This window comes from Biomphalaria glabrata, chromosome 7, assembly GCF_947242115.1.
Source record: "Biomphalaria glabrata chromosome 7, xgBioGlab47.1, whole genome shotgun sequence".
Taxonomy (NCBI): domain Eukaryota; kingdom Metazoa; phylum Mollusca; class Gastropoda; family Planorbidae; genus Biomphalaria; species Biomphalaria glabrata.
This window is the reverse complement of record NC_074717.1, coordinates 7,505,983-7,530,194: the sequence shown is the minus strand read 5'-3', so window position 1 is coordinate 7,530,194 and position 24,212 is coordinate 7,505,983. Positions and strand designations below refer to the sequence as shown.

The following is a 24,212-nucleotide window of genomic DNA, read 5'->3' as shown; positions in this document are numbered from 1 at the left end:
TGACCTGTGCTTAGACTGCAGTCCTGCTGCCTTATCTTTTGGAGAGTTTTTTAGCCGTCTGCTTACCACGTCTGCTGTCGTGTCTCGGATACAACATTTGTTTTCATAGATGAAAAAAAAAAACACTTAGAAAAACCAAGACTCTTTATCTGTGGAAAATATTCCAGTGACACCTGTCACGTTATTACTGATTTAAAAAAAAACACAAATTTTAGCAAAGAAAAGAATAAAAATACCTGCTGGGTTTTTATACTTATATTTCAATAAAAAAAAATTAATGACTGTATTCTTTTTGTGAAATCAACTGTTCAGATAAGTAGATAAAAAAATACATTAGTTTGATAGATAGTAAAAAAAACACAAAAACTGTAGATGATGAAATCAAGAAATTCGCATGTTTTTGGATACGGGGAATGTTGTAGACATTTGACAATCTTACTCAATGCCTCTAAAAATGGTTATCGGGTCAATTATGCAATGTATTTGTTTTTCATATGTTGGTGAGCTAACGACATGGTCCCTAAGGAATTCAGGTGAGTCTAACTTTATCCTTACTATGAACAGTAACTTACTGGACCTTCAATGTTTTTCTTCTCAGCGTGATCCGCCCCTGAAACACTTCATATACATCAAACAGCCTGCAAAGCCACAGGAATAGGCACGCAATCACTGAATGAATTTATCTCGGACATAGAGCGTCTCGTGGCCTCGTTATTAATTTAAAAAGTGGAAATAATTGGTTTTGAAAATAAAGTACTAGTGCACAGAAATGTTCCCATTTCTAGTAATCTAAAAAAAAAAAAAATAATAATAAATACCCAGAATATGAGAAGTTGGCATTATTTCAACCCTACTTAATAAGAAGTTTTAATTTTGATACTAGCCAACCCAAAGACTATAAGAAGGCAGCACATGTTTTAAACTAGATCTGTTATATCATTTATGATTTGGGCTTATTATATGCAGTATATAAAATGATGAAATTCTCCTTGTGGTCTATAGGGCAGATGATGTAAAGGTCATCTGTTTCTGTGGCCTACGGTTAACGAGGGGGTCATGTGGCCAGCACAACGACCAACCGCCTTTACTTTTCGCTAATGTCAGGTAGCCTTTAGAGCTGGGTGGACTCAGAGATGAAATAAAATGAAAATCCCAGTCTTCACCGGGATTCGAACCCGGGACTTTCGGTTCGGGAGTCCAGCGCTTTACCGCTCAGCCACCGCGCCTCGATTATAATTAGAAATACGGGAATTTCATAATGTCCCCGATTTAAATAGGAGATTTAATCTGGTGTATAAATAGTGTCGTAATTACTTTCAATAAATTAATTATGTTTGGCTAGTTACCAAATACATTTCATTAGCAAATAGTCATTTAGTGTAAAGATTCAACTTGATCCGAGAATGGTAATAGGGAGAAATAGCGTGGAGGAAATCTGTACCAGACAAAAGCAGTTTGATTCAAGCTTTGAATAAAAAAAACTGGTATACTATTGAAAGAATTTCGGCAAATGATATGCAATGCGGACGGGTAGATCGTCGAAGTGTCATTAAGAGTCGAGAAATTATTTTTTTCCTTTATTATGATTCTTCGACTCGGGGAAGGCCTGGATGAGGGATTAACTCTTCACTGGCCCATCTTTCAATAAGGTGATCTTTTATTCCTACCGGTCTTTCATAAGACACGGGCCATGAGCCGTAGTATTAGGTTCCTCATCTAATGTGAAGGCTGGAGGCAGTAGGTCAAGTCAAAGATGGGTCACTCTTTATTGCATTAAAGTACCATCGCGTACCATGGGCTCCACAAAAATCCTACCCAGGTGCTTGACAAAAATCCTACCCAGGTGCTTGACAAAAATCCTACCCAGGTGCTTGACAAAATCCTACCCAAGTGCTCCACAAAAATCCTGCCGAGGAACTCCACAAAAATCCTACCCAGGGCTCCACAAAAATCCTACCCAGCCCAGAGCTCCACAAAAATCCTACCCAGGGCTCCTAAAAAATCCTACCCAGGTGCTTGACAAAAATCCTACCCAGGGCTCCACAAAAATCCTACCCAGCCCAGAGCTCCACAAAAATCCTACCCAGGGCTCCTAAAAAATCCTACCCAGGTGCTTGACAAAAATCCTACCCAAGTGCTCCACAAATATCCTACACAGGTGATTGACAAAAATCCTACCCAAGTGCTCCACAAAAATCCTACCCAGGATTCCTCGAAAATCCTACCCAGGTGCTCCACAAAAATCCTACCCAGGTGCTTGACAAAAATCCTACCCAGGTGCTTGACAAAAATCCTACCCAAGTGGTCCACAAAATCCTACCCAGGACTCCTCGAAAATCCTACCCAGGTGCTTGACAAAAATCCTACCCAGGTGCTTGACAAAAATCCTACCCAGGTGCTTGACAAAAATCCTACCCAAGTGCTCCACAAAATTCCTACCCAGCGCAGCGCTCCACAAAAATCCTACCCAGGGCTCCTCAAAAATCCTACCCAGGGCTCCTCAAAAATCCTACCCAGGGCTCCTAAAAAATCCTACCCAGAGCTCCTCAAAAATCCTACCCAGAGCTCCTTAAAAATCCTACCCAGGGCTCCTCAAAAATCCTACCCAGAGCTTCTCAAAAATCCTACCCAGGGCTCCTCAAAAATCCTACCCAGCGCTCCACAAAAATCCTACCCAGGGCTCCTCAAAAATCCTACCCAGGGCTCCTCAAAAATCCTACCCAGGGCTCCTCAAAAATCCTACCCACGTGCTTGACAAAAATCCTACCCAGATGCTTGACAAAAATCCTACCCAAGTGCTCCACAAAATTCCTACCCAGAGCTCCACAAAAATCCTACCCAGGGCTCCACAAATATCCTACCCAGCGCAGCCCTCCACAAAAATCCTACCCAGGGCTCCTCAAAAATCCTACCCAGGGCTCCTCAAAAATCCTACCCAGCGCTCCACAAAAATCCTACCCAGGGCTCCTCAAAAATCCTACCCAGGGCTCCTCAAAAATCCTACCCAGGGCTCCTCAAAAATCCTACCCACGTGCTTGACAAAAATCCTACCCAGATGCTTGACAAAAATCCTACCCAAGTGCTCCACAAAATTCCTACCCAGAGCTCCACAAAAATCCTACCCAGGGCTCCACAAATATCCTACCCAGCGCAGCCCTCCACAAAAATCCTACCCAGGGCTCCTCAAAAATCCTACCCAGGGCTCCTCAAAAATCCTACCCAGGGCTCCACAAAAATACTCCCAGGTGGACGACAAAAATCCTTCCCAGGGCTCCACAAAAATCATGCTCAGGACCTTCAAGTCTAAAATTGCCATCAAATGCGGTGTCCTGTAGGATTGTTTTTGAAAAGCCATTTTGTGTTGTAAGGTGTCCATGCTTTAATAATGCTGAGAAAGTTAGTACTATAGCAATGGCATATACCGTATTTATGTTATGACTCTCTCTCTCTCTCTCTCTCTCTCTCTCTCTCTCTCTCTCTCATAGAGTGCTTTATTAGGAGATTGTACTGTGCCGTGATCAAGGATATATATTAACTGTTTTAAAACGTGTACACAAGAATCGCCTTTTATGCGTGTTACTAAAAGCTAAATCGGATGGAAATCCACATGCGTTTGTGTAAAGTGTGTTTTACTTATCAGGACATGGAACTGCACAAAACACGCAAAGTCTGCGTGCTGTAAGCTACGAACATTAATCTGTTATCTGTTCTTAGTATCTTGATTTTTTTTATTTAATGTAACTCCCATATGACCACGAACCAGGGGCGGACTGGCTATATGGGCATTCGGGCAAATACCCGGTGGGCGGTACCTAATAATCTTTTTTTTTTTAAATCACGTCTATATTTTATAAGATAAGGGCCGCTTGGATGTCATTAAGTAACGTATTAAATTGTTAAAGGTTTTATTGTAATCTCTTAAAAGTGGGGCCCTCTGAGCGACGTGTTTATATTCACTGTATGCATGTGTACGGCTATCGATACATTATCCAACTTAACATAATCATTTTGAGGACAGGAAGACCTAGAATTGGATGTCCATCAGGGGCGTAACTAGGGATTTGGGGGCCCGGGGGGATTGACCTCTTTGGGGGCCCCTTGCATTTTGACATTTGACATATGTCATGAGATAATGTACGCAAAAATATATAAGCCCCAAATCAAATTGGTTCAGTATATCAGTAAACTTAACAAAAAAGTAATCATCAAGACTCTTTTAATGAATAATACCGTTGTTTATTAGTTAAATAATGCACAAGTGACAAATCTAAATTGATACCGCTTCACGTGGTGCATTCTGTGCAGCAAAGACATCTATAACATCAACTACATCGATACTTTCTAGTATTTGTGACTTCACTGACATTAAAACCATGATAAGCCTTTCTTGCGTCATTGTGCTCCTGAGATACTTTTTGATTAGCTTGAGCTTTGAGAATGATCTCTCACATGACGTAATGTCGTAATGGAAGTGGCCTGAGTAAGCGGTATTCGGAGGAGGTTGCAAAGTCTGAGCACACGTAATTCCCATATGAAGCCTGTTTCCTCAATATGTCTATTGGTGATTGTATTACTGTTTGTTGATGAAAAGTGCTCGTGCATCAATGACATCATTGAAAAAGCTATTTTCCATTTATTTCATCATACAAACAGGAAAAGTAGCACAGTTTGTCACTAGCGTGTCTTCTAACAGGTGTCTTGGTTCAAGAAGAAACCCAAAGGTATCCATTTTCTTTCCAGCCTTTGGAATCTGCCCTTCATCTCCATATGAAATATGTCCAGCACTTCTGTCACAACACGTTTGAATTGCAGTTGTATTGACAGTCCTACATTAGAACTCAACTTCCCATCAAGTCTTTTCTTTCATATGGTTGTTTTGATTACAGGGAATCCATAGTATTCACTACCTTCTTTTGCTTTTTCGATGGATTGGGTTTTTGTCAGTTTCTCATCATTTTGCAGAAAGCATGAAAGGGTACTAATTTCTTTAGCAGATTCCCGTATATGCAGTCCAGACTTTTGTAGTTTCTTCCGAACTATATTAATTGGGCACAGGAGCTTTGACCAGAATTCCAGATAGGCAAAAAATTCTTAATTTTCCACTGCATGAAGAAGATTCTGTGCTAATATTATATGGCATTACGTCATTGTTTATGTTTTGTGCGAAAGCAAAAGGATTCAGAGCATACAAAAGTGGGAAAGATCCATATCTCGTTATGCTCGAGTATAGAAATACTCCGATAAGTGAACTGCCGTATTCACCATCAAAACTGCTGACGAGTAGAAGACTCAGAGAATCATTCCAACTGATCACAAACTATTGAAACCATGGTAGCTGAAAATGCAGAGACAACGAACGAAAGATAAAAAGCAAAGTGAAATACGATGCAAAAGCAAGACTACCTAAAGATTATTCTGTCCGAGAGTTCGTCTAGGTCAAACATGGCAGAAAGCAGTTGTCATAAAAAAAATTCAGCACCCAGATCTTACATCATAAAGACAAACGATGGAAAAACATACAGAAGAAATCAACGCTTTTTAAATAAGAATTCCGATGAAGACATCTCTGGGTACTATGATACCGATGAAGACAATGAACGGCAAACTGTTGCAACAAACGAAACAGACAGTTATAGACCAACGTCTAGAGAACTTGTTCAGTCAAGACAACCAGAAGTGGACGAATTGTTAAAGTTCCTAGTAGACAGGGCTCGGTCGCAGTGGGCGCCGCGCTTTCATAGGCCCCGCGCTTATTCCAAGTGTACATTATTAAATTAAACAATTATAACGTATATAAAATAACAGGGTTTTCGCGACCTCTTGATTTTTCAGGGCCTCCAGGAAATCTCATGAAAAGGCAAAATATACGATAAAATCCTGAACTTTTTTTGAATTTATTCAAATCTCCTGAAGAATAGACGAAATTGACGTTTTGGGGTGCCAATAAATAAAAAGTGGCATTGCGAGCTTTCATTTGAAAAAATTTATTGCAAAGATGAAAGTAGGCCTATTTTCTAATTCAAAAAAAAAATAATTTTGACATTATGCTTATCCCTACCCAGACTAGGCCCCGCGCGATCCGTTTCGTATAGAGCCCCGCAAATGCTAGGGCCGGCCCTGCTAGTAGATATAAATATTAAGAAATTTAAAAGGAAGGGTGTGATAATAACTTCAATAGGAAGGATGTATTAATATTATATGATATTACGTCATTATTTTTTGTTTATGTTTTGTGCGAAAGCAAAAGGATTAGATCATTAGATGTAAATAAAAAGAGAGAGTTTCCATTGGATTGAGGAAAGATGAATAAAGGGGTAATAACTCGAGTGTGAAGTTTAATTCTGAAATTATAGACGCCAAACCCGAAATATTGACAATTTTAGCATTGTTAAGAATAACTTTTAGTTATACTCGATTCTGTAAATTTTGCTTCAAGGTTAATTAGTGTAGCCATATAATACTCGCCATTTAGATCTATTATTAGTAAAGGTAACAAGATACATGGAATTCGCTGTATATCATGCAGTTTTATTCGTGGCAACAAAGTTTAAAATGGAAGATACATTTCATTTTTAAAATCTGATCTCTTCGGCAAAAATATTTTTAAAATATCTAGGTTTAGTCTTTGTGATAAATTTAATCCATAAATGTTGATTAAAAAAAGACACCCGTTGACACTATTTGTCAATCAAATATATTAATTTATGTATTTACAAATAAATTTCGGACACCCATTTGGGGGCCCCCCCTAGGTGGGGGCCCGGGGGGATTTTAAAATTCTCCCCCCCATCCCCCCCCCCCTTAGTTACGCCACTGATGTCCATCATATGCAATTTATGGGCCAGATGAAATAGAAATGCCAGGGCTGATTTTGACACCCAGTCCGCCCCTGCCACGAATACAAAAATACGGATTAAAAAGGAAATGAAAGCAGCGAAGCAGAAGTGGATAGAGAAAAAAAAAGTCAAAAAATTGAGCAGGGGCTGAACCGAGACCATTCATAATAGAAGGCCTTAACACTGACATGTGACGTCGCAGCCTGTGGGCAGTGGAGACCCATAGCTCGCTGGGTATGAGGTCTCCACAAATATCATGAGATTTATTGTATACAGCGCTGATTAAAAACATATAGGCTATAGATGCAATGAAAATATTACAGACAGAAAAATGTACTCCCCCCCCCCCTTTCCCGTTCTTCGCTGCAACGTTGAACTTCTCGATGATGACAGATGATCTTGTAACACTCTGACCGACAGTGGGATGAAGGAGTTTTTAAATTTTTCTGTTTTAGTCCTAATGGAAAGGAGACGACCACTACGTTAAGATCTTATGTAACAGTGGTTTAATGGGTGAAGGTTATCTTTAAGAATCGTGAATGTTTCGTAAAGTCATCTTTCATGGAAACTGGAACAGACACAAAATAGAGCAGTGAGATTCATAACAAAGGAATATTCACATTTGACTAGAGTAACACCTTTAGTAAAATCACTAAATTTAGAAACACTTCAGGATAGAGGATTCAAAAGTTAAATAGCAATTATGCATAAAACACTGACTAAACTATAATCTTCAAAAACAAAATTTAATAAAATACTCTGAAAGACACAAAGATAATGGCACATTCCTCGTTCCATATTCTAGGACAAATTTGTACAAATACTCCTTCTTCCCTAATGCTATTAGAGCATGGAACGGGTTGCCTGAGCTAGCCAGGAAAACCAGTGACTTGGCATTGGTTAACGTGCATGGCTAGTTGCATGACGCGTAAGACGTAATCATCTTCTTTTTAGAAGTAACGTCTGTATGATATAAGATTAGACGATACATTATATATTTATTATGTTTAGTCCCCATAAATTTATAAATAACTGTTAACACTGTTTCTCACTCACGCATTTCCGATCTTTATACTTCAAACAATTATTTATTGAACCTAACAAAGCATGAATCACTAAGCAAAAATACTTAATTAGTCGAATATTATTAATAAGTTATTTTGCTTGATATTGAATAAGGAAAAAAACAACTTGTGCATTATTGATACATAAAGTTTAAAGGCGGAGTTCTTCCCCTTTAGATAAACTTTTTTATTTTTTAAAAAGGATCTTTTTTTTTCTTGTTTTGTCATTCCATTCTACAAAATCGATAGATATTTTTTAAAATTTTATTCAGAAAGGTTGCCTGGTCGCGTGGTTTGCGCTCCGGACTGTCGTCTCAATGATCAGGGATAAGAACTCTGCCCGCCACCAACCCCAGCCGTCCTGCGAGAGGATCGGTCTAGGTAGGATGTATATACAATCTTCCACCATGAAGGAGCATACGAAACATATAAAAAGAAACAAGCAAAAAACTTTCTTTAAAAATCAACGGGGCCGGTTGTATATTTAATCTTCTTTTCTTTTCTTGTTGATTTTATCACGTTGCTAGCATTACCCACCGGCTCCGCCCGTTGATTAGTTCCCAGGCTATATATATTGTTTATTTTGCTATGGTCCCCCTCCATTTTTTTTTTTTACTTATAACAATATGATGAAATAAAGCTACACGCTCGCCAACACATTGCTATGGCCTGCTACTTCTAGTATAACTTACTTTGAATTGGACCAGCCCGTGAATTCGAGTATCCCTTCTGTTTCCCCCCCCCCTCACACACACACACACACAAACACAACAACAACTCTCCTCCTTAAAAAAAAAAGGTGGTCTAGTGTTATTCACACAGTCTGACTATTCTATTCTACTTCTCAAGTCTTATTACAAACATTTCAAAGGCTCTATGACGTTTATGTGGCCTTTTCTCTTCTTAAATCTTGCACTGTATTAATAAAGAACCAGGACGAACTAGAATAATTCACCATCACTTTCACCTTCACCATCACTTTCACCTTCACCATCACGTTCACCTTCAACATCACTTTCACCTTCACCATCACTTTCACCTTCACCATCACTTTCACCTTCACCATCATTTTCACCTTCACCATCACTTTCACCTTCACCATCACTTTCACCTTCACCATCACTTTCACCTTCACCATCACTTTCACCTTCACCATCACTTTCACCTTCACCATCACTTTCACCTTCACCATCACTTTCACCTAACCCTTTGTCCGAAGAACTGTTTGGGCACTACACAAGATCTGTCAACCGTCTTTATTCATTCCTCTCTATCTTTTTGCTTTGACTTGAACCTCTTTCAATGACAGTCCCGTCCATTCTTTGATGTCTTCCCGTCGCTTTCTCTGTCTGCCTCTTTTTTTTTTCCTGATATTGTTCCCTGTTGGAACTTGAATAATATAAACCCTAAATAGAATAATATAAGGGCATTCAGTTTATTTTCCATACCATAATTTTAGTCCTCTGCGTTTTCCTAACACTGAATTTCAAACTCTCTGTAGTCAGTTGACAAAGTGTGCAATGATTTGTGATATATGTCAGTGCTTTTTCTTTTTGTTCTGCTGCTGTTGTTCTTATCTACTTTTTAAAGAAATATTAGATAACACATAACACTAAGATGGATTCAAAGGCCTGATGTTCTGTTTTCAGAGGCCAAGGTTCAAGTCTCATATTGATAGGGCTGACGAACTTATTGTTTTGGTTGCTTCTTGTATTGCGTCTCTTCCTAATGCAGTAAATACTTGCTGGTACCACAAGTGTGTGCGTGTGTGACTGCGTGTTCGCTTAGTCCTCGATGTAAGGGAATGGGAACCACTCTTCTTCTTGAAACTTGTCAGGTAGAGTTGACAGACTTCGGCTATTGGAACTCCAGGCCAGCAAAAGTAAACAAGAGCTCCCTCTCACCGGTCTGTCTGGCGGGGGAGGGGTCAGACTTGTGGCTAGAGGCCGCGTACACCGGGAACCCCGTCATTTTCATTTTTTTTTATACCAGGCTAATCGTACAGGACACGCCATTTAGTTAACGGCCTCTTGAAGAACGGCGCCTGGATAGTGAGGTTGAGTGAGCTTTTTTACAACTCCGTACAGTGCAATGAAGATGCTCTCGCACCACCTTAGGCACCCCCACGCGAGTCTTGCCTCTATAAAACAGAGGCGTAAAGAGCTAAACGTGCGCCCAGGGAAAGGTACATTGTTGGCGCCCCCTTCCCATTTTTCATGAACATCACAAAGAAATATAGGCTGCGTGTGGCGCCCCCAATGAGGGTAGCACCAGGGCATCGTGCCCCGATTGCCCCCGCCCCTCACTATGCCTCTGCCATGAAACTTGAGGCCAGCAACTCTTCCCTCTTACCAGCCTGAGCCAAGAAGTTCTGTCTAGCGAAGGTCGAAGCAATATTTAAATTGTCAACATTGTACGTGAGCACAAGCACAAACAGTGACCAACGCCATTTTCTTTTCAAGCTGACCTTGTGGGACTGGCTATTTTTTAAACTGCCCCTTGAGAAACGGCGCCTGTACTGTTGACGCGGGTCATGGGAACTCTCTTACAACCCCCGGAGTTTGAGTATTTTAACGTATTTATGCAATTTTGAGAGCTTCAAGCTGTGTAATTATTGTATTTTTTCAAAGCACATAAAGAAGATCAAAATATTTGTTGTTTTTATAATGTCATCACAAAATTTAATTTTCAAAATATCTCATCACAGAAAATTATTTTAGTGTTTAAATTGCAAATGTATTTTTTAGTCTTCTGCCCCGAAGTGTCTCTAAACTGAGTGATTTTGCCAAAGGTATTACCAAAGTCGAACATAAATATTCATTTATTATATATTTCAGGGCTCTTGTTGTTACTTCAAACGAGAAAATAATTAGGTCCTACACGTATCTATGTATTAGTTTAGTCCTGGTTGATCCAGGAAACCAATTACATGCTCTAATGGCACTGGGGAAGAAGGAGCACTTGTATGAATTTGTCCTAGCATATGAAATATGTAATGTCATGTTATGTTTGTGTCTTTATGAGTATTTTATTAGGTTGTGTTTTGCATTTGTAAGGTATGGTTCAGTTTTATGAATTATTTTGAATTATGTCTACTTCTCTGATGAAATTTAGTAATTTTACTAATGATGTTACTCTAGTGACAATTAAACCAAACGCGAATATTTGTTTCTTCAATTTCTTTATGTTTTCTTGAGTCCCAGACTAGGAATACACACTCCTCTATTTGTTTAGCCAAGGTCTAATAGCATTTTACTTTTTATGTTCTTGTTTGACTAGTAAAATCATTCCAATAAAACTTTTTTTTTTACAATTTTAGAGAAGATTGCTGCTCACCTTAAGAGGGCAGTTTATCACCCTGTATGTAGGCTCAAGGTGCTGGAACAACATTCTAAATATAAATACAAGAGCTAAAATGACAAGCTAATCTAAACACGTTTTGAACGGAAAGGTCTTAATGTTCTTCTTTAATGTAATGTAGCATGTTGTCTGTCTGAGATCAATGTGGAGTGAGTCGTGTACTGAAAAAGCCCGCAGACCGTAACTTTTGAGGGAGAAACGTGGCACGTGAAGCGCAGTGTTCTCTGCGGGACTTATGGAGTGATAAGTGTATTCTGTTGGAGCGTTCAGAGGACTAGACCAATATGTGATGAACTGCGCAGTGGTTTCCAAATCAGGCAGCTCTCCATATAGTTTTCTTTCTATGGGTGTGTTTTGGGACCAATTTCTTGTTCGTGCCTTTTGATAAAGAATGCAGTTTTGAAGGACATGGTCAACATTCTCTGGTGATACTCCACATGGGCAGATTTCACTGGTTCCAATTTTTAGCTTCCGCAACATTTGTTGTCTCATTCCGTTGTGTCCAGTTCTAAAGCGAAATGTTTGTAAATCAATTTACCAAAAATCTTGCAAAATACCAGATGTTTTAGTTTGTTGTTGTTGTTGTTTTTGTATTTATCAAAAGTAGGAAGACAATAATTTGTTATGTACAATTAAAGAAATCTGTACAAAATATACGAAATTTATTTGCAAATATCCCATAATTTTTTAATTAAATTAAAATTAGTTCATATACACGAAGTGTGGCTTGCATGTGGAAGCAGTAAATAATCAAGCAAAGTTTTCAATATTGTGAAGATATTTCTTCAATACAGTCTTGATGCTCATCAATTTACATGGACAATGATGGCCGTGTAGCTGGTCTATGCAGCTGGGGCCTGGGTCACGGGAATAGCTGTGGACAAGAAGTTATGTAAAAGTGTTAGAAGCTTTACGAATAGACAAACTAGTGTAGAAGTATTGTACCCAAGGCCGGATTTATCTATTGATAACACATGGTATAGCTTAGGGCTAATAAAGAATATATTGCGATGAAATGTAATATCAGGAGTTATAAAGGACCCCAAAAGTGCCCAATATTTCAAATAGCTTAGGGATTTTTGAAGTCCAAATACGGCACTGATTGTAGGGATATATTAGAGTTCGTGGGATAAAACTTAGAAATAAGTTCAATTTTTGTCTTTTCTTTTTAAATTAAGTTATTCTTTTGTAAGCAATGTACGTAATAATGTAACTAATGTAGGTAATTCTAGGGTAATAATGTAAATGATGTAAGTAATAGTGTAGATAATGTAATAATGTAAGTAATAATAGAAGTAATAATGCAAGTAAAAATTTTGAACAATAGGCCTATGTGTATTTGCTTGGCATATAGATCTAATATTAATTCAGTACTCTGAGAACAACAGCATTTTTATTATTTTAGATTAAGTTAAAATGCATCACGTGGGTTACAAGTCCAGTTGAGACCTATTTACTTTGCCACAACCAACACAGGCTCTTCAGATATCGACTACCAAACAAGATTACAAAGACAGCGTGGAAACACAAACTCAAAAATCGGTCCCCGAAGTGGTCCACCCAGGCAAGTAAAAAGGCAGGTTTCAATATTTTCAGAAAAAAACATCAGAATGAAATTCTATCAAAGACAAATAACAGAGAAGAATGAAGAAAGAAGGTTGACGGATCTTGTGGGGTGCCCCAGAAGTCCACAGACTAAAGGATAGGTGAAAGTGAATGTGAAGTTAGATGTGAACCTGGCCTAACAAATGTCTTATAATGAGTATTTAATTGGTCTAATTGTTTTGTATAGTTTAAGACTTAATCTCTTATTCCTCAAGAAAAAAACATATCCTTAAAAAACAAAAAACTTCCTTTAGTTCAGTGTTCTATTCTACAGTGTATTGCTGAAGTTCACGCGATAATATGAAAAACTACTTATTAGTTGTTGTTTTAAATTATGTTCCACTTATATGCATACTAAATTGACTTTTTCTCTTAAAAAAAAGTAAACATTTTTTGTGTGTAAATGTAGTAAAGAGTATAACAGAACTTATTTAACTTAGCAATACAAAATGTAAAAAAAATATAATTGTATTCACCAAAATTCTAAATTCGCTTTCAGAAAAGAAAAAAGTAGCCGTTTCATAAGAACTTTGAAGGGTCTAAAATATTATGATGTCGAATTTTCACAATCTTTTCTAGTTTACGAGATCTAAAATGGACTGACGGACGGACAGACATTCCACACAAAACTAATATAGTCTTTTCCCCTTTCAGGGGCCGCTAAAAATCAAAGGTATCATTAAAACACTTTTTCATAAATATTTAGCAAGAAAAATAGTGAACTTAAAGTACCTTTTAGTGAGTTTTGTGATTACAGAGCGTGAAAGTGTAAAAAGTGAACATGAGATAGGTAGGACCGGAAGTAAGGAGGGTTTGAGAGATTGAGGGCCTTAGTTAGTAATAAATGAAATACTTTTGATAAATTTAAAATCTCACATTCAAGGCTATTTTGTTCATTTTTTTTCTATTCTATCAGTGGACCCTGTGGACTTTCAACGGTCAATGGTCAGTTCACAATGAGCCCCACTGACTTAAATGGTTTGAGCTTTGTCTGCAACGTATGCAAAATGACCCCCTGTAACTTACAGTGGCATGCCGTGTTGACCAGGTTGGCTCTGATGTCATCCAGAACTTTGTAGTCGTTGACGTTGAAGATGTCTGCTGGTGTGGAGGCTATGGCTTGGAGCTCGGCCTGGGAAATGCTGCTGCCGACACCTATGGCGATGACCTTGACCCCGGACTGTTTTAACTGTGTGGCTGCTGTAGCGGTTGCGGCAGCTGTGTATATCAGAAACATAAGTTTATATTTGAATAATACCCAGGTTTAAGAAGTTTCGGGATTCAAGAAATTCACCAACTTTGTGGAGTTCTCCACCTCTTCCCTTACGGTTTTGTGGCTAATGTTTTTGTTTATAACTAATCTATTTGTTCATAACTAATCTATTTGTCAATAACTAATCTATTTGTTCATGACTAATACTATTTGTCAATAACTAATCTATTTGTTCATGACTAATACTATTTGTTCATGATTAATCTATTTGTTCATGACTAATCTATTTGTTCATGACTAATCTATTTGTTCATAATTAATTTCTTTGTTCATAACTAATCTATTTGTTCATAATTAATTTATTTGTTCATAACTAATCTATTTGTTCATAATTAATTTATTTGTTCATAACTAGTCTTTTTGATTAAGTATGATTTGTTCCTACCTAATGATAAACCATGACGGTGACAAAAAAAAAAGGAATAGCCTATAGGGTCATAGACGAAAGGTTAAAACAGTAGAGTCAAAGGTCGAAACAGTAGAACCAAAGATTCAAGATCAATATACACTAGCTACATGAGCAGGGATCGGACATTGGACCTTTCGCAATGCGTTCCAGAAGCCATATGGAAAGCATGGTCGAGAGGCTAAGTACGCTTGAACTTGGCTTGGCTAACTATGAAGGGGGCTCGAGGTTTTAACACCCGACTCGAGCCGGCGCCTTCGACATACACGGAGGTCACGCTCAAGCAAAGTTGTGTTTACTGAGCGCCTAAAGGCAGCACGGAAAACCTTCTCCCAGATACCCTCTTCCCCTTCACTGGTCCACCAATGAGATTTGACCAAAGCGCTCTGAGCATGCTATAAGCATGCAAATAGCGCTATATAAAAGCTATACGTTTATTTATTTATTTCAATAGAAATGAAAGAATAACAACCAAATAAAAAATGTTGAATAGACTAAAGTTGATACATGACAGGGGATCATTTACTTACCATCTTGAGAATTACCATCCGTGACCACCACAGCAATTTTTCCCACGTTAGGTCTGGAACCAGCAGCAGGCGTGAAGGAATGGGTCCTGGCGTAGTTTAGTGCTTCCGCAGTGTGGGTTGATGCTGACATGTAATTCATGTTGAGAAGAGCCTGGTAAAGACACATTTGAGGATGGAACGCTTAATCGGAAGCGACAATGACTTAATGATGTCGATAAATTAGTTAATGGAAGTTACACATTCAATGACACAAGAAATGACCGAGATAAATTTCCGTGACCTTGACTTACTTTTAAAGATAAATTTAACGTTGGCAGTGACAGGAGGAAGTTACTATGACTTATACTTTTTAAAAATTGGGATATGGTAGTGTCTACAAGAAGTGGCAGCTATTTATTGTAAATGACTTTTAAGATGGCAAAGACAAAAAAAAAAGCAGTGTTTAACTGCATAACTAAATAAATTTTTATTATAGTAACGCAATCAGTAAAAATCCCTCTATTTAGAGACACTTCGGGACAAAAGAATAAAAAGTAAAGTAGCTATAATACATAAAACACTGATCCATAATTCACAAAAAGAAAAAACAAAACCTTAATAACATTTTCAGAAAGACAAAAACAAAATAGACGCACATTTCTTATTCCATATGCTAGGTCTAATTCATACAAGTGCTACTTCTTCCCTAGTGCCATTAGAGAATGGCTGTCTGAATCAGCCAGGAAAACCAACCACTTAGCAGAGTTAAAGTCACTGATTCTTCTTCTTCTTCTTCGTTCTCATTGTTATGTTGGAGTGTTCAGATGAGTAGAGCAATACATGAGATGAACTGCGCAGTGGTTTCCAAATCAGGGAGTTCTCCATATAGTTTTCTTTCTATTGGGGTGATTTGGGGCCAATGTCTTATACGAGCCTCTTGGTATAGAGAGCAGTTTTGGAGGACGTGGTCGGCATTTTCTGGTGATACTCCACATGGGCAGATTTCACTGGTTCCAATTTTGAGCTTCCGGTACATGTGTTGTCGCATTCTGTTGTGTGCGGTCCTGAGTCGAAAGATTAGACGTTGGTGTTGTCGGGATAGCTTATAGTAAGCGTCATCTTTCTTGTGATAAGTCACTGATTAACATGCATGACTAGATTGACACATGAAATGCGAACGACTGTAATAATCTTTTTTTTAAGTAACATTTGTAATCTATATGATAAGGAGATATTTAAATGACACTGTGCCATACCTGAGCTATTTCGTTGTTAGTGTGATACTTCTGGAAGTCGAATAGCTCTTGCACGGTGGTACTAAATATAATGGCACTGAACTGGATGTTGTTGGGCCCAATTTTAAAGTTTTTCGCCAGTTCAGCCGAGAAGTTGGCCTGCAAGGCGTAATTGTCTTTACCAATACTTCCAGAGGAGTCTAGGATCAGCAAAACGTCTGCTGCACTCTCGCAGACGACAATCTCTGAAATGGAAGAAACAGTTATGATTCACTGAAAAAACGACTAAAAAAAAACAACAAACAAATCTACCTTGCAGTTAGAAAAGCATTTCTTTAAACAGCAACAAAAAGACAAGATATATTTTTGTAATCAAATTATGTATACCAAAACTGTCAATGTAAAACAAGGTTTAAAAGAAAATTGTCTGATATTGGTAACCATACTAACATGAAACTAATCACAACTAATTACGCTTTGATTCTTAAGAGCCCCTTTATTTTTATTTTATTTACAAAGCTTATATCAACTCATTCTGCTTGTCTGTCTGTCTGTGTGACTGTCAATCTGGCCAAAAATTTGTACACGTTATTTCTCAGACATCCAATACCGGATCAAACTAAAATTTTACACAAGTATTTCTTGCTCCTGACAACATAAGAATCAATTTTTAAAAATTTACCAATTAGTTTATTAACTATTGGTAATAAATTACTTTGTATGGTATCTCAACAAGGGAAAGAAATACTACTTGACTGAAGTGGTTGTATAAGCTGAATTAATCCCCTTGATAGATTGTCGTTTAAGGGTTATTAAAAATTTAATTACATTACTGATACAAACTAATTGATACACTTAATATAAGCTTTGTTGTTTGTTTTTTTTTAAGTATTTTTTTTTTTTGCATTTTTCTTGTTAAGCAATGAAAAAAAAAAAAAGGGGAGAGAAAAAGAGCAAGTACTATGTGGTGGCGAATGAGCTTTTTCTTCTTCTTTGTAATCGTCCTAAGAATGAGACTCTTCAAACTCCAGCCCCATTGAAGATCCCCTCCATCGGCATGCTTGAACTACTGTTCTGTCCGGGAGAGATCCAAGTAGATTTCATTTGTTACATGCCTACTACTGAGGTCTTGTATGCCTCGTATCCCAAGATTCTCGGTTTTTGATGCAAGTGGGGTTGTCCACCAAAAAGACACCCCTTGAGAAACAGAGTGTAGATAGTGACATGGGGGGAGGGGGGGTCTCTTCCGTTTTATTATTTTATTGCGCTTGAAAGTGACAACATTGTCAAAAATGGAAAAAAAATGAAACCAGTTCGGAAAATGTAAGTAATAACACATTCATACAAATATTTTCAAATAAAACGAATGGATTTAAAAACATAAAGTTTCCTAGTATCATAATTAATTAACAGATTTAACACTTGAAGCATGTTCTTTATAATTTTTTTTTTTTTTGACGAACACTCCCAGTGTGCATAGCAGGAAATGCCACTGTAGGAATCAATTACTGTAAGTTTCTCTTTTAACATTGTATAACATACGTCTCTCTGTTGCATAAAGAAAGGTCCCGGATTGCAGATGTCATACACAACAGTAGTAGAAAGAAGGGTGAAAGTACAAAGCTGCCTGGTGATTGATTACATATGCCCAGCCTGTGACCGTAGCTGTGTATCAAGGATTGGCCTCTTTAATCACACAAGAAGTTGCAAAGGGAAAAGATCATTTCTAAAGTCGTAAATGCCACAGAAATGTCTCTCTGTTTCGAAAACTTTAAATGTGTGAATGTCTATGGCTGGCTGCTAGAAAGCCCTAAACCTATCAACGCCATCTGTAATTAAATATTTAATAAATTAATTTAATTAAATTACACCAGGTTCTAATCAACGGAGATCTAGTCTAGCGTTGGCAGAAGTGAGGTTCAAATTAGCAACTTGACATTTCTCATCATTACAATCGACAATAACAAGCATTTGTAACAGTGCAAAAATACAAATAGGGCTTTTAAACATCTTTTTTTTTTCAGGCGGGTAATAAAGAAAAACAGTTGCAAGACTGTTGAATAAAATATTTACAGTATCATATTTTGAATTTTATTGTTAGTAGTTCAGAAATCTTTCAAGTTGAAACATATTTTTTTTTATTTTAAAATGTTTATATGCTGTTTCTTTTTTCTTTGCAGATTTCTTTTTAATTTTAATACAAGAGTTTACTCACGTGAAGTTGTGGTGGTTGGCCTTGTGGTTGTAGTAGTTGTTGTAGTCGTGGTCGTCGTAGTGGTTGGAGCTGGTGTGGTAGTAGCAACTGTGGAGGTCAAAGGGCACAATCAAATTTTTAGCAATCATAACACAGACTATAACTATCGGAAGACACGCTACACACCAATAGTAGCTATGGTAATTAGGGCAGTAGAAATAGTAGCTATGGTAGTAGTGGTATTCAATGCAGTAGAAATAGTAGCTATGGTAGTAGTGGTATTCAATGCAGTAGAAATGGTAGCTATGCTAATCTGGGTAATCATTGCAGTAGAATAGGTAGCTATGGCAACTTGAGTAATCATTGCAGTAGAATAGGTACCTATGGTAATTTGAGTAATCATTGCAGTAGAATAGGTAGCTATGGCAATCTGGGTAATCATTGCAGTAGAATAGGTAGCTATGGTGATTTGAGTAATCATTGCAGTAGAATAGGTAGCTATGGTAATTTGAGTAATCATTGCAGTAGAATAGGTAGCTATGGTAATCTGGGTAATCATTGCAGTAGAATAGGTAGCTATGGTAATTTGAGTAATCATTGCAGTAGAATAGGTAGCTATGGCAATCTGGGTAATCATTGCAGTAGAATAGGTAGCTATGGTAATCTGGGTAATCATTGCAGTAGAATAGGTAGCTATGGCAATTTGAGTAATCATTGCAGTAGAATAGGTAGCTATGGTAATCTGGGTAATCATTGCAGTAGAATAGGTAGCTATGGTAATTTGTGTAATCATTGCAGTAGAATAGGTAGCTATGGTAATCTGGGTAATCATTGCAGTAGAATAGGTAGCTATGGTAATCTGGGTAATCATTGCAGTAGAATAGGTAGCTATGGTGATCTGGGTAATCATTGCAGTAGAATAGGTAGCTATGGTAATTTGAGTAATCATTGCAGTAGAATAGGTAGCTATGGTAATTTGAGTAATCATTGCAGTAGAATAGGTAGCTATGGTAATCTGGGTAATCATTGCAGTAGAATAGGTAGCTATGGTAATCTGGGTAATCATTGCAGTAGAATAGGTAGCTATGGTAATCTGGGTAATCATTGCAGTAGAATAGGTAGCTATGGTAATCTGGGTAATCATTGCAGTAGAATAGGTAGCTATGGTAATTTGAGTAATCATTGCAGTAGAATAGGTAGCTATGGTAATTTGAGTAATCATTGCAGTAGAATAGGTAGCTATGGTAATCTGGGTAATCATTGTAGTAGAATAGGTAGCTATGGTAATCTGGGTAATCATTGCAGTAGAATAGGTAGCTATGGTAATCTGGGTAATCATTGCAGTAGAATAGGTAGCTATGGTAATCTGGGTAATCATTGCAGTAGAATAGGTAGCTATGGTAATCTGGGTAATTATTGCAGTAGAATAGGTAGCTATGGTAATCTGGGTTATCATTGCAGTAGAATAGGTAGCTATGGTAATCTGGGTAATCATTGCAGTAGAATAGGTAGCTATGGTAATCTGGGTAATCATTGCAGTAGAATAGGTAGCTATGGTAATCTGGGTAATCATTGCAGTAGAATAGGTAGCTATGGTAATCTGGGTAATCATTGCAGTAGAATAGGTAGCTATGGTAATCTGGGTAATCATTGCAGTAGAATAGGTAGCTATGGTAATCTGGGTAATCATTGCAGTAGAATAGGTAGCTATGGTAATCTGGGTAATCATTGCAGTAGAATAGGTAGCTATGGTAATCTGGGTAATCATTGCAGTAGAATAGGTAGCTATGGTAATCTGGGTAATCATTGCAGTAGAATAGGTAGCTATGGTAATCTGGGTAATCATTGCAGTAGAATAGGTAGCTATGGTAATCTGGGTAATCATTGCAGTAGAATAGGTAGTTATGGTAATCTGGGTAATCATTGCAGTAGAATAGGTAGCTATGGTAATCTGGGTAATCATTGCAGTAGAATAGGTAGCTATGGTAATCGGGAAAACCTTCAATGTATTCTATCCCTTTATCTCACGTCTGACTTTTATATGGCCCCAGGCCCATAGCACTGGACTGACGGATAACATACTGCACATGGGAAACAGGTGTCTCTTATGTAAGAACAATTGACACTACGAACTCTTTCATTAATGTACGGAACTGTAGCGACAATACAGGGTTGTTAACCGTCAAGAATGTAAAATCTAAAGAAAGCTGTCTACCTTTGAGAATATGTAATTCAAACATGGCTGCAAACCTTCCAAAATAGTTTCATCTAAACTGAGTTGCTACCTTTAAGAGAGTATTTTCTATACAGAGTTGCCTACCTTTAAGAGATTATTATCTATAGAGTTGCCTACCTCTAAGAAATTAGGATTTAACTGAGTTGCCTACCTTCGCAGGCAGACGTCACCAGGGCGTTCTTGATCTCGTTCAGCACACTGTAGTCATTGACATTAAAGATGTCCTTCTCGTCTGAGGCGATGGCGAGCAGCTCTGCACGCGAGATGCTGTTTCCGACTCCCACAGCAATGACCTTGACACCACTGTTCTTCAGTCGTTCTGCTGCTTGGGCCGTCTGAGCATCTGTTGTTTTTAGTGATTTTATCAAATTGAAATAAATATTACGTTACTTCAGGTAAATATGGTATCGGCAGTGTATCTGCCTACGTACAGTATTACCTTTTCTTTATTATCATTGACCGTATTGTTGTTTGTTGGAAAGAAATAAACATAAATGTCCAGTGGTAAAAAAAACCCATAAATGTCCAGTGGTAAAAAAAAACATAAATGTCCAGTGGTAAAAAAAACCCATAAATGTCCAGTGGTAAAAAAAAACATAAATGTCCAGTGGTAAAAAAACCCCATAAATGTCCAGTGGTAAAAAAAAACATAAATGTCCGGTGGGAAAAAAAAAACATAAATGTCCAGTGGTAAAAAAAAACATAAATGTCCAGTGGTAAAAAAAAACCATAAATGTCCAGTGGTAAAAAAAAACATAAATGTCCGGTGGTAAAAAAACACATAAATGTCCAGTGGTAAAAAAAAACATAAATGTCCGGTGGTAAAAAAAACACATAAATGTCCGGTGGTAAAAAAAAACCATAAATGTCCAGTGGTAAAAAAAACCATAAATGTCCGGTGGTAAAAAAAAAACATAAATGTCCAGTGGTAAAAAAAAACATAAATGTCCGGTGGTAAAAAAAAACATAAATGTCCAGTGGTAAAAAAAAAACATAAATGTCCAGTGGTAAAAAAAAACATAAATGTCCAGTGGTAAAAAAAACCCATAAATGTCCAGTGGTTAAAAAAAAACATAAATGTCCGGTGGTAAAAAAAAACATAAATGTCCAGTGGTAAAAAAAACATAAATGTCCGGTGGTAAAAAAAAACATAAATGTCCAGTGGTTAAAAAAAACATAAATGTCCGGTGGTAAAAAAAAACATAAATGTCCGGTGGTAAAAAAAAACATAAATGTCCGGTGGTAAAAAAAACACATAAATGTCCAGTGGTAAAAAAAAACATAAATGTCCGGTGGTAAAAAAAAACATAAATGTCCAGTGGTAAAAAAACCCATAAATGTCCAGTGGTAAAAAAAAACATAAATGTCCGGTGGGAAGAAAAAACATAAATGTCCGGTGGGAAGGAAGAAAAAACATAAATGTCCGGTGGGAAGAAAAACCTCACTAATGTCCAGTGGAAAGAAAAAACCCACTAATGTCAAGTGGGAAGAAAAACCTCTCTAATGTCCAGTGGAAAGAAAAACCCCACTAATGTCCAGTGGTAAAAATAAACCCATAAATGTTAAGTGGGAAGAAAAACCTCACTAATCTCCAGTGGAAGGAAAAAACCCACTAATGTCCAGTGAAAAGAAAAAAAACACTAATGTCTTGTGGTAAGAAAAACCCCCACAAATGTCCTGATGGTAAGAAAAAAAACACTAATGTCCAGTGGTAATTAAAAAAAAACCATAAATGTCCAATGGTAGCATCTTAATTTCCGTTGTTAAGATTCTCCTTTCTAGCTCCGCAGTCAGCGTCCAACACTCGCAAGCATCCAAGAACGTAACCATGACGAAGGAACGCATCAGTCTGATTTTGGTGTTGAGGTTTTGCCTTTGTCTTTCCATAGGACGGAGCGTCTCAAAGAGAAAATCACGTATCTGCAGTGCTGCTTCGTATGTTCTCTGAAAGCTCCAGTCACCATTTGTTTTAATTGTTACTTCGCGAACTTTTGCCTGATGAGTATAACTACAAGATCTTTTTTTATGCTCTCTACTGTTCTTTGCTCACGGACCCCTTCAATTTTGGATGGCTGCCTGGTCGTGCGGTTTGTGCGCTGGACTGTTGTTCTGATTTATCGATGGTCCCGGGTTCAAACCCTGCCCGCTCCCATCCCCCGTCGTCCTGCCGGAGGTTTGGACTAGGAAGTAATTATCTTCAACTCTGAAGGAACATCCGAAACTTGTAAAACATTTTACCAACATTACGACATACAGACTTAGTAATATTATTAAGTATATTTATATTAAAGATGGACCGCGCCAAAGCCTCCACCTACTAAAAGCCGGCACTGACGAGTTACATACCGAGACACTGTTTTGTGTCTGTATATAAACACACATACTTTCAAAAGAATACGATAAAATGGACCTTTTTACACGCCATATTTAAGATCTTTTTTATATGCCAAGTGTAAGACCTTACTAACATGCCAAGTGTAAGACCTTTCTTACATAATATTTGTAAAACCTTACTTACATGCCAAGTGTAAGACCTTTCTTACATAATATTTGTAAGACCTTACTTACATGCCAAGTGTTAGACCTTTCTTACATAATATTTGTAAGACCTTACTTACATACCAAGTGTAAGACCTTTCTTACATAATATTTGTAAGACTTTACTTACATACCAAGTGTAAGACCTTTCTTACATAATATTTGTAACACCTTACATGCCAAGTGTAAGATCTTATCGTACTTACGGTTCTGTGAATTTCCGTCAGTGATGACAATGGCTATCTTTCCAACATTGTTTCTGGATCCGTGCTGGGCAGTGAAGGCCGTGTTGTGAGCGTAATCCAGGGCCAGGGAGGTGTGGGTTGATCCAGTCAGGTAGGGCATGTGGATTAAAGCCTGGACAAATTTTAGATGTAATGATCATGATGTATTATTATCGCTAGGCTTTATATTTATGAGGCATAATTTCATGAAAGCAACATGATCGTAAAGCGCCATGATCTAGAGGCGTCCTGGTTGTGAGGTGTGAAGATTGTGAGTCAATATGTTAGTGAAAGATCATGATATTTAGGCATAAGGCATTGTGAGACTTTATCATAATGAGACATCACGATTCAAGAATGATGTGGTTACCAAGGAAAGAGGAAAGCGATGGGAAGACAACATCAAAGAATGGACAGGCCTGTCAGTGAATGAAATTCTAGCCAAGGCAAATAACAGAGAGGAATGGAGAAAGACGGTCGACAGTTCTTGTGTGGTGCCTCAACGGTCCAACAGACTAAAAGATAGGTGAAGGTGAAGCTGATGGTTACCAAAAGAATCTATAGTTGACATTGACTTTAAGAATTATTAAATATTGACAGTTGTTTGAAGAGTATCAAGTAGAACACTGACAAAACTAGTGAGAAGGAGTTGAAGAACGTGAAACATAGTGAAAAGTTGTTTCTATGCGTTGATTGTGTGTAAATTCAGTTGTGATGATACATTTCGGCGGA

At 37.7% G+C, this 24,212-nt stretch overlaps 1 protein-coding gene across 1 annotated transcript in view; it reads right to left on the bottom strand.

Annotated features, from left to right (window-relative positions):
* Positions 1-11,905: 11,905 nt before the first annotated feature.
* The window catches only part of LOC106063774 (collagen alpha-6(VI) chain-like), a 33,392-nt gene continuing 21,085 nt past the window's right edge, over positions 11,906-24,212 (bottom strand). Inside the window, exons 12-18 of the mRNA XM_056035175.1 lie at positions 23,463-23,613; positions 20,870-21,061; positions 18,504-18,590; positions 16,310-16,533; positions 15,075-15,225; positions 13,892-14,083; positions 11,906-12,134 (exon numbers count right to left, since the gene is read on the bottom strand). Coding sequence (XP_055891150.1) covers positions 12,103-12,134; positions 13,892-14,083; positions 15,075-15,225; positions 16,310-16,533; positions 18,504-18,590; positions 20,870-21,061; positions 23,463-23,613 — 1,029 coding nt within the window. The 3' untranslated portion in view covers positions 11,906-12,102. The remainder of the gene's footprint in view (positions 12,135-13,891; positions 14,084-15,074; positions 15,226-16,309; positions 16,534-18,503; positions 18,591-20,869; positions 21,062-23,462; positions 23,614-24,212) is intronic.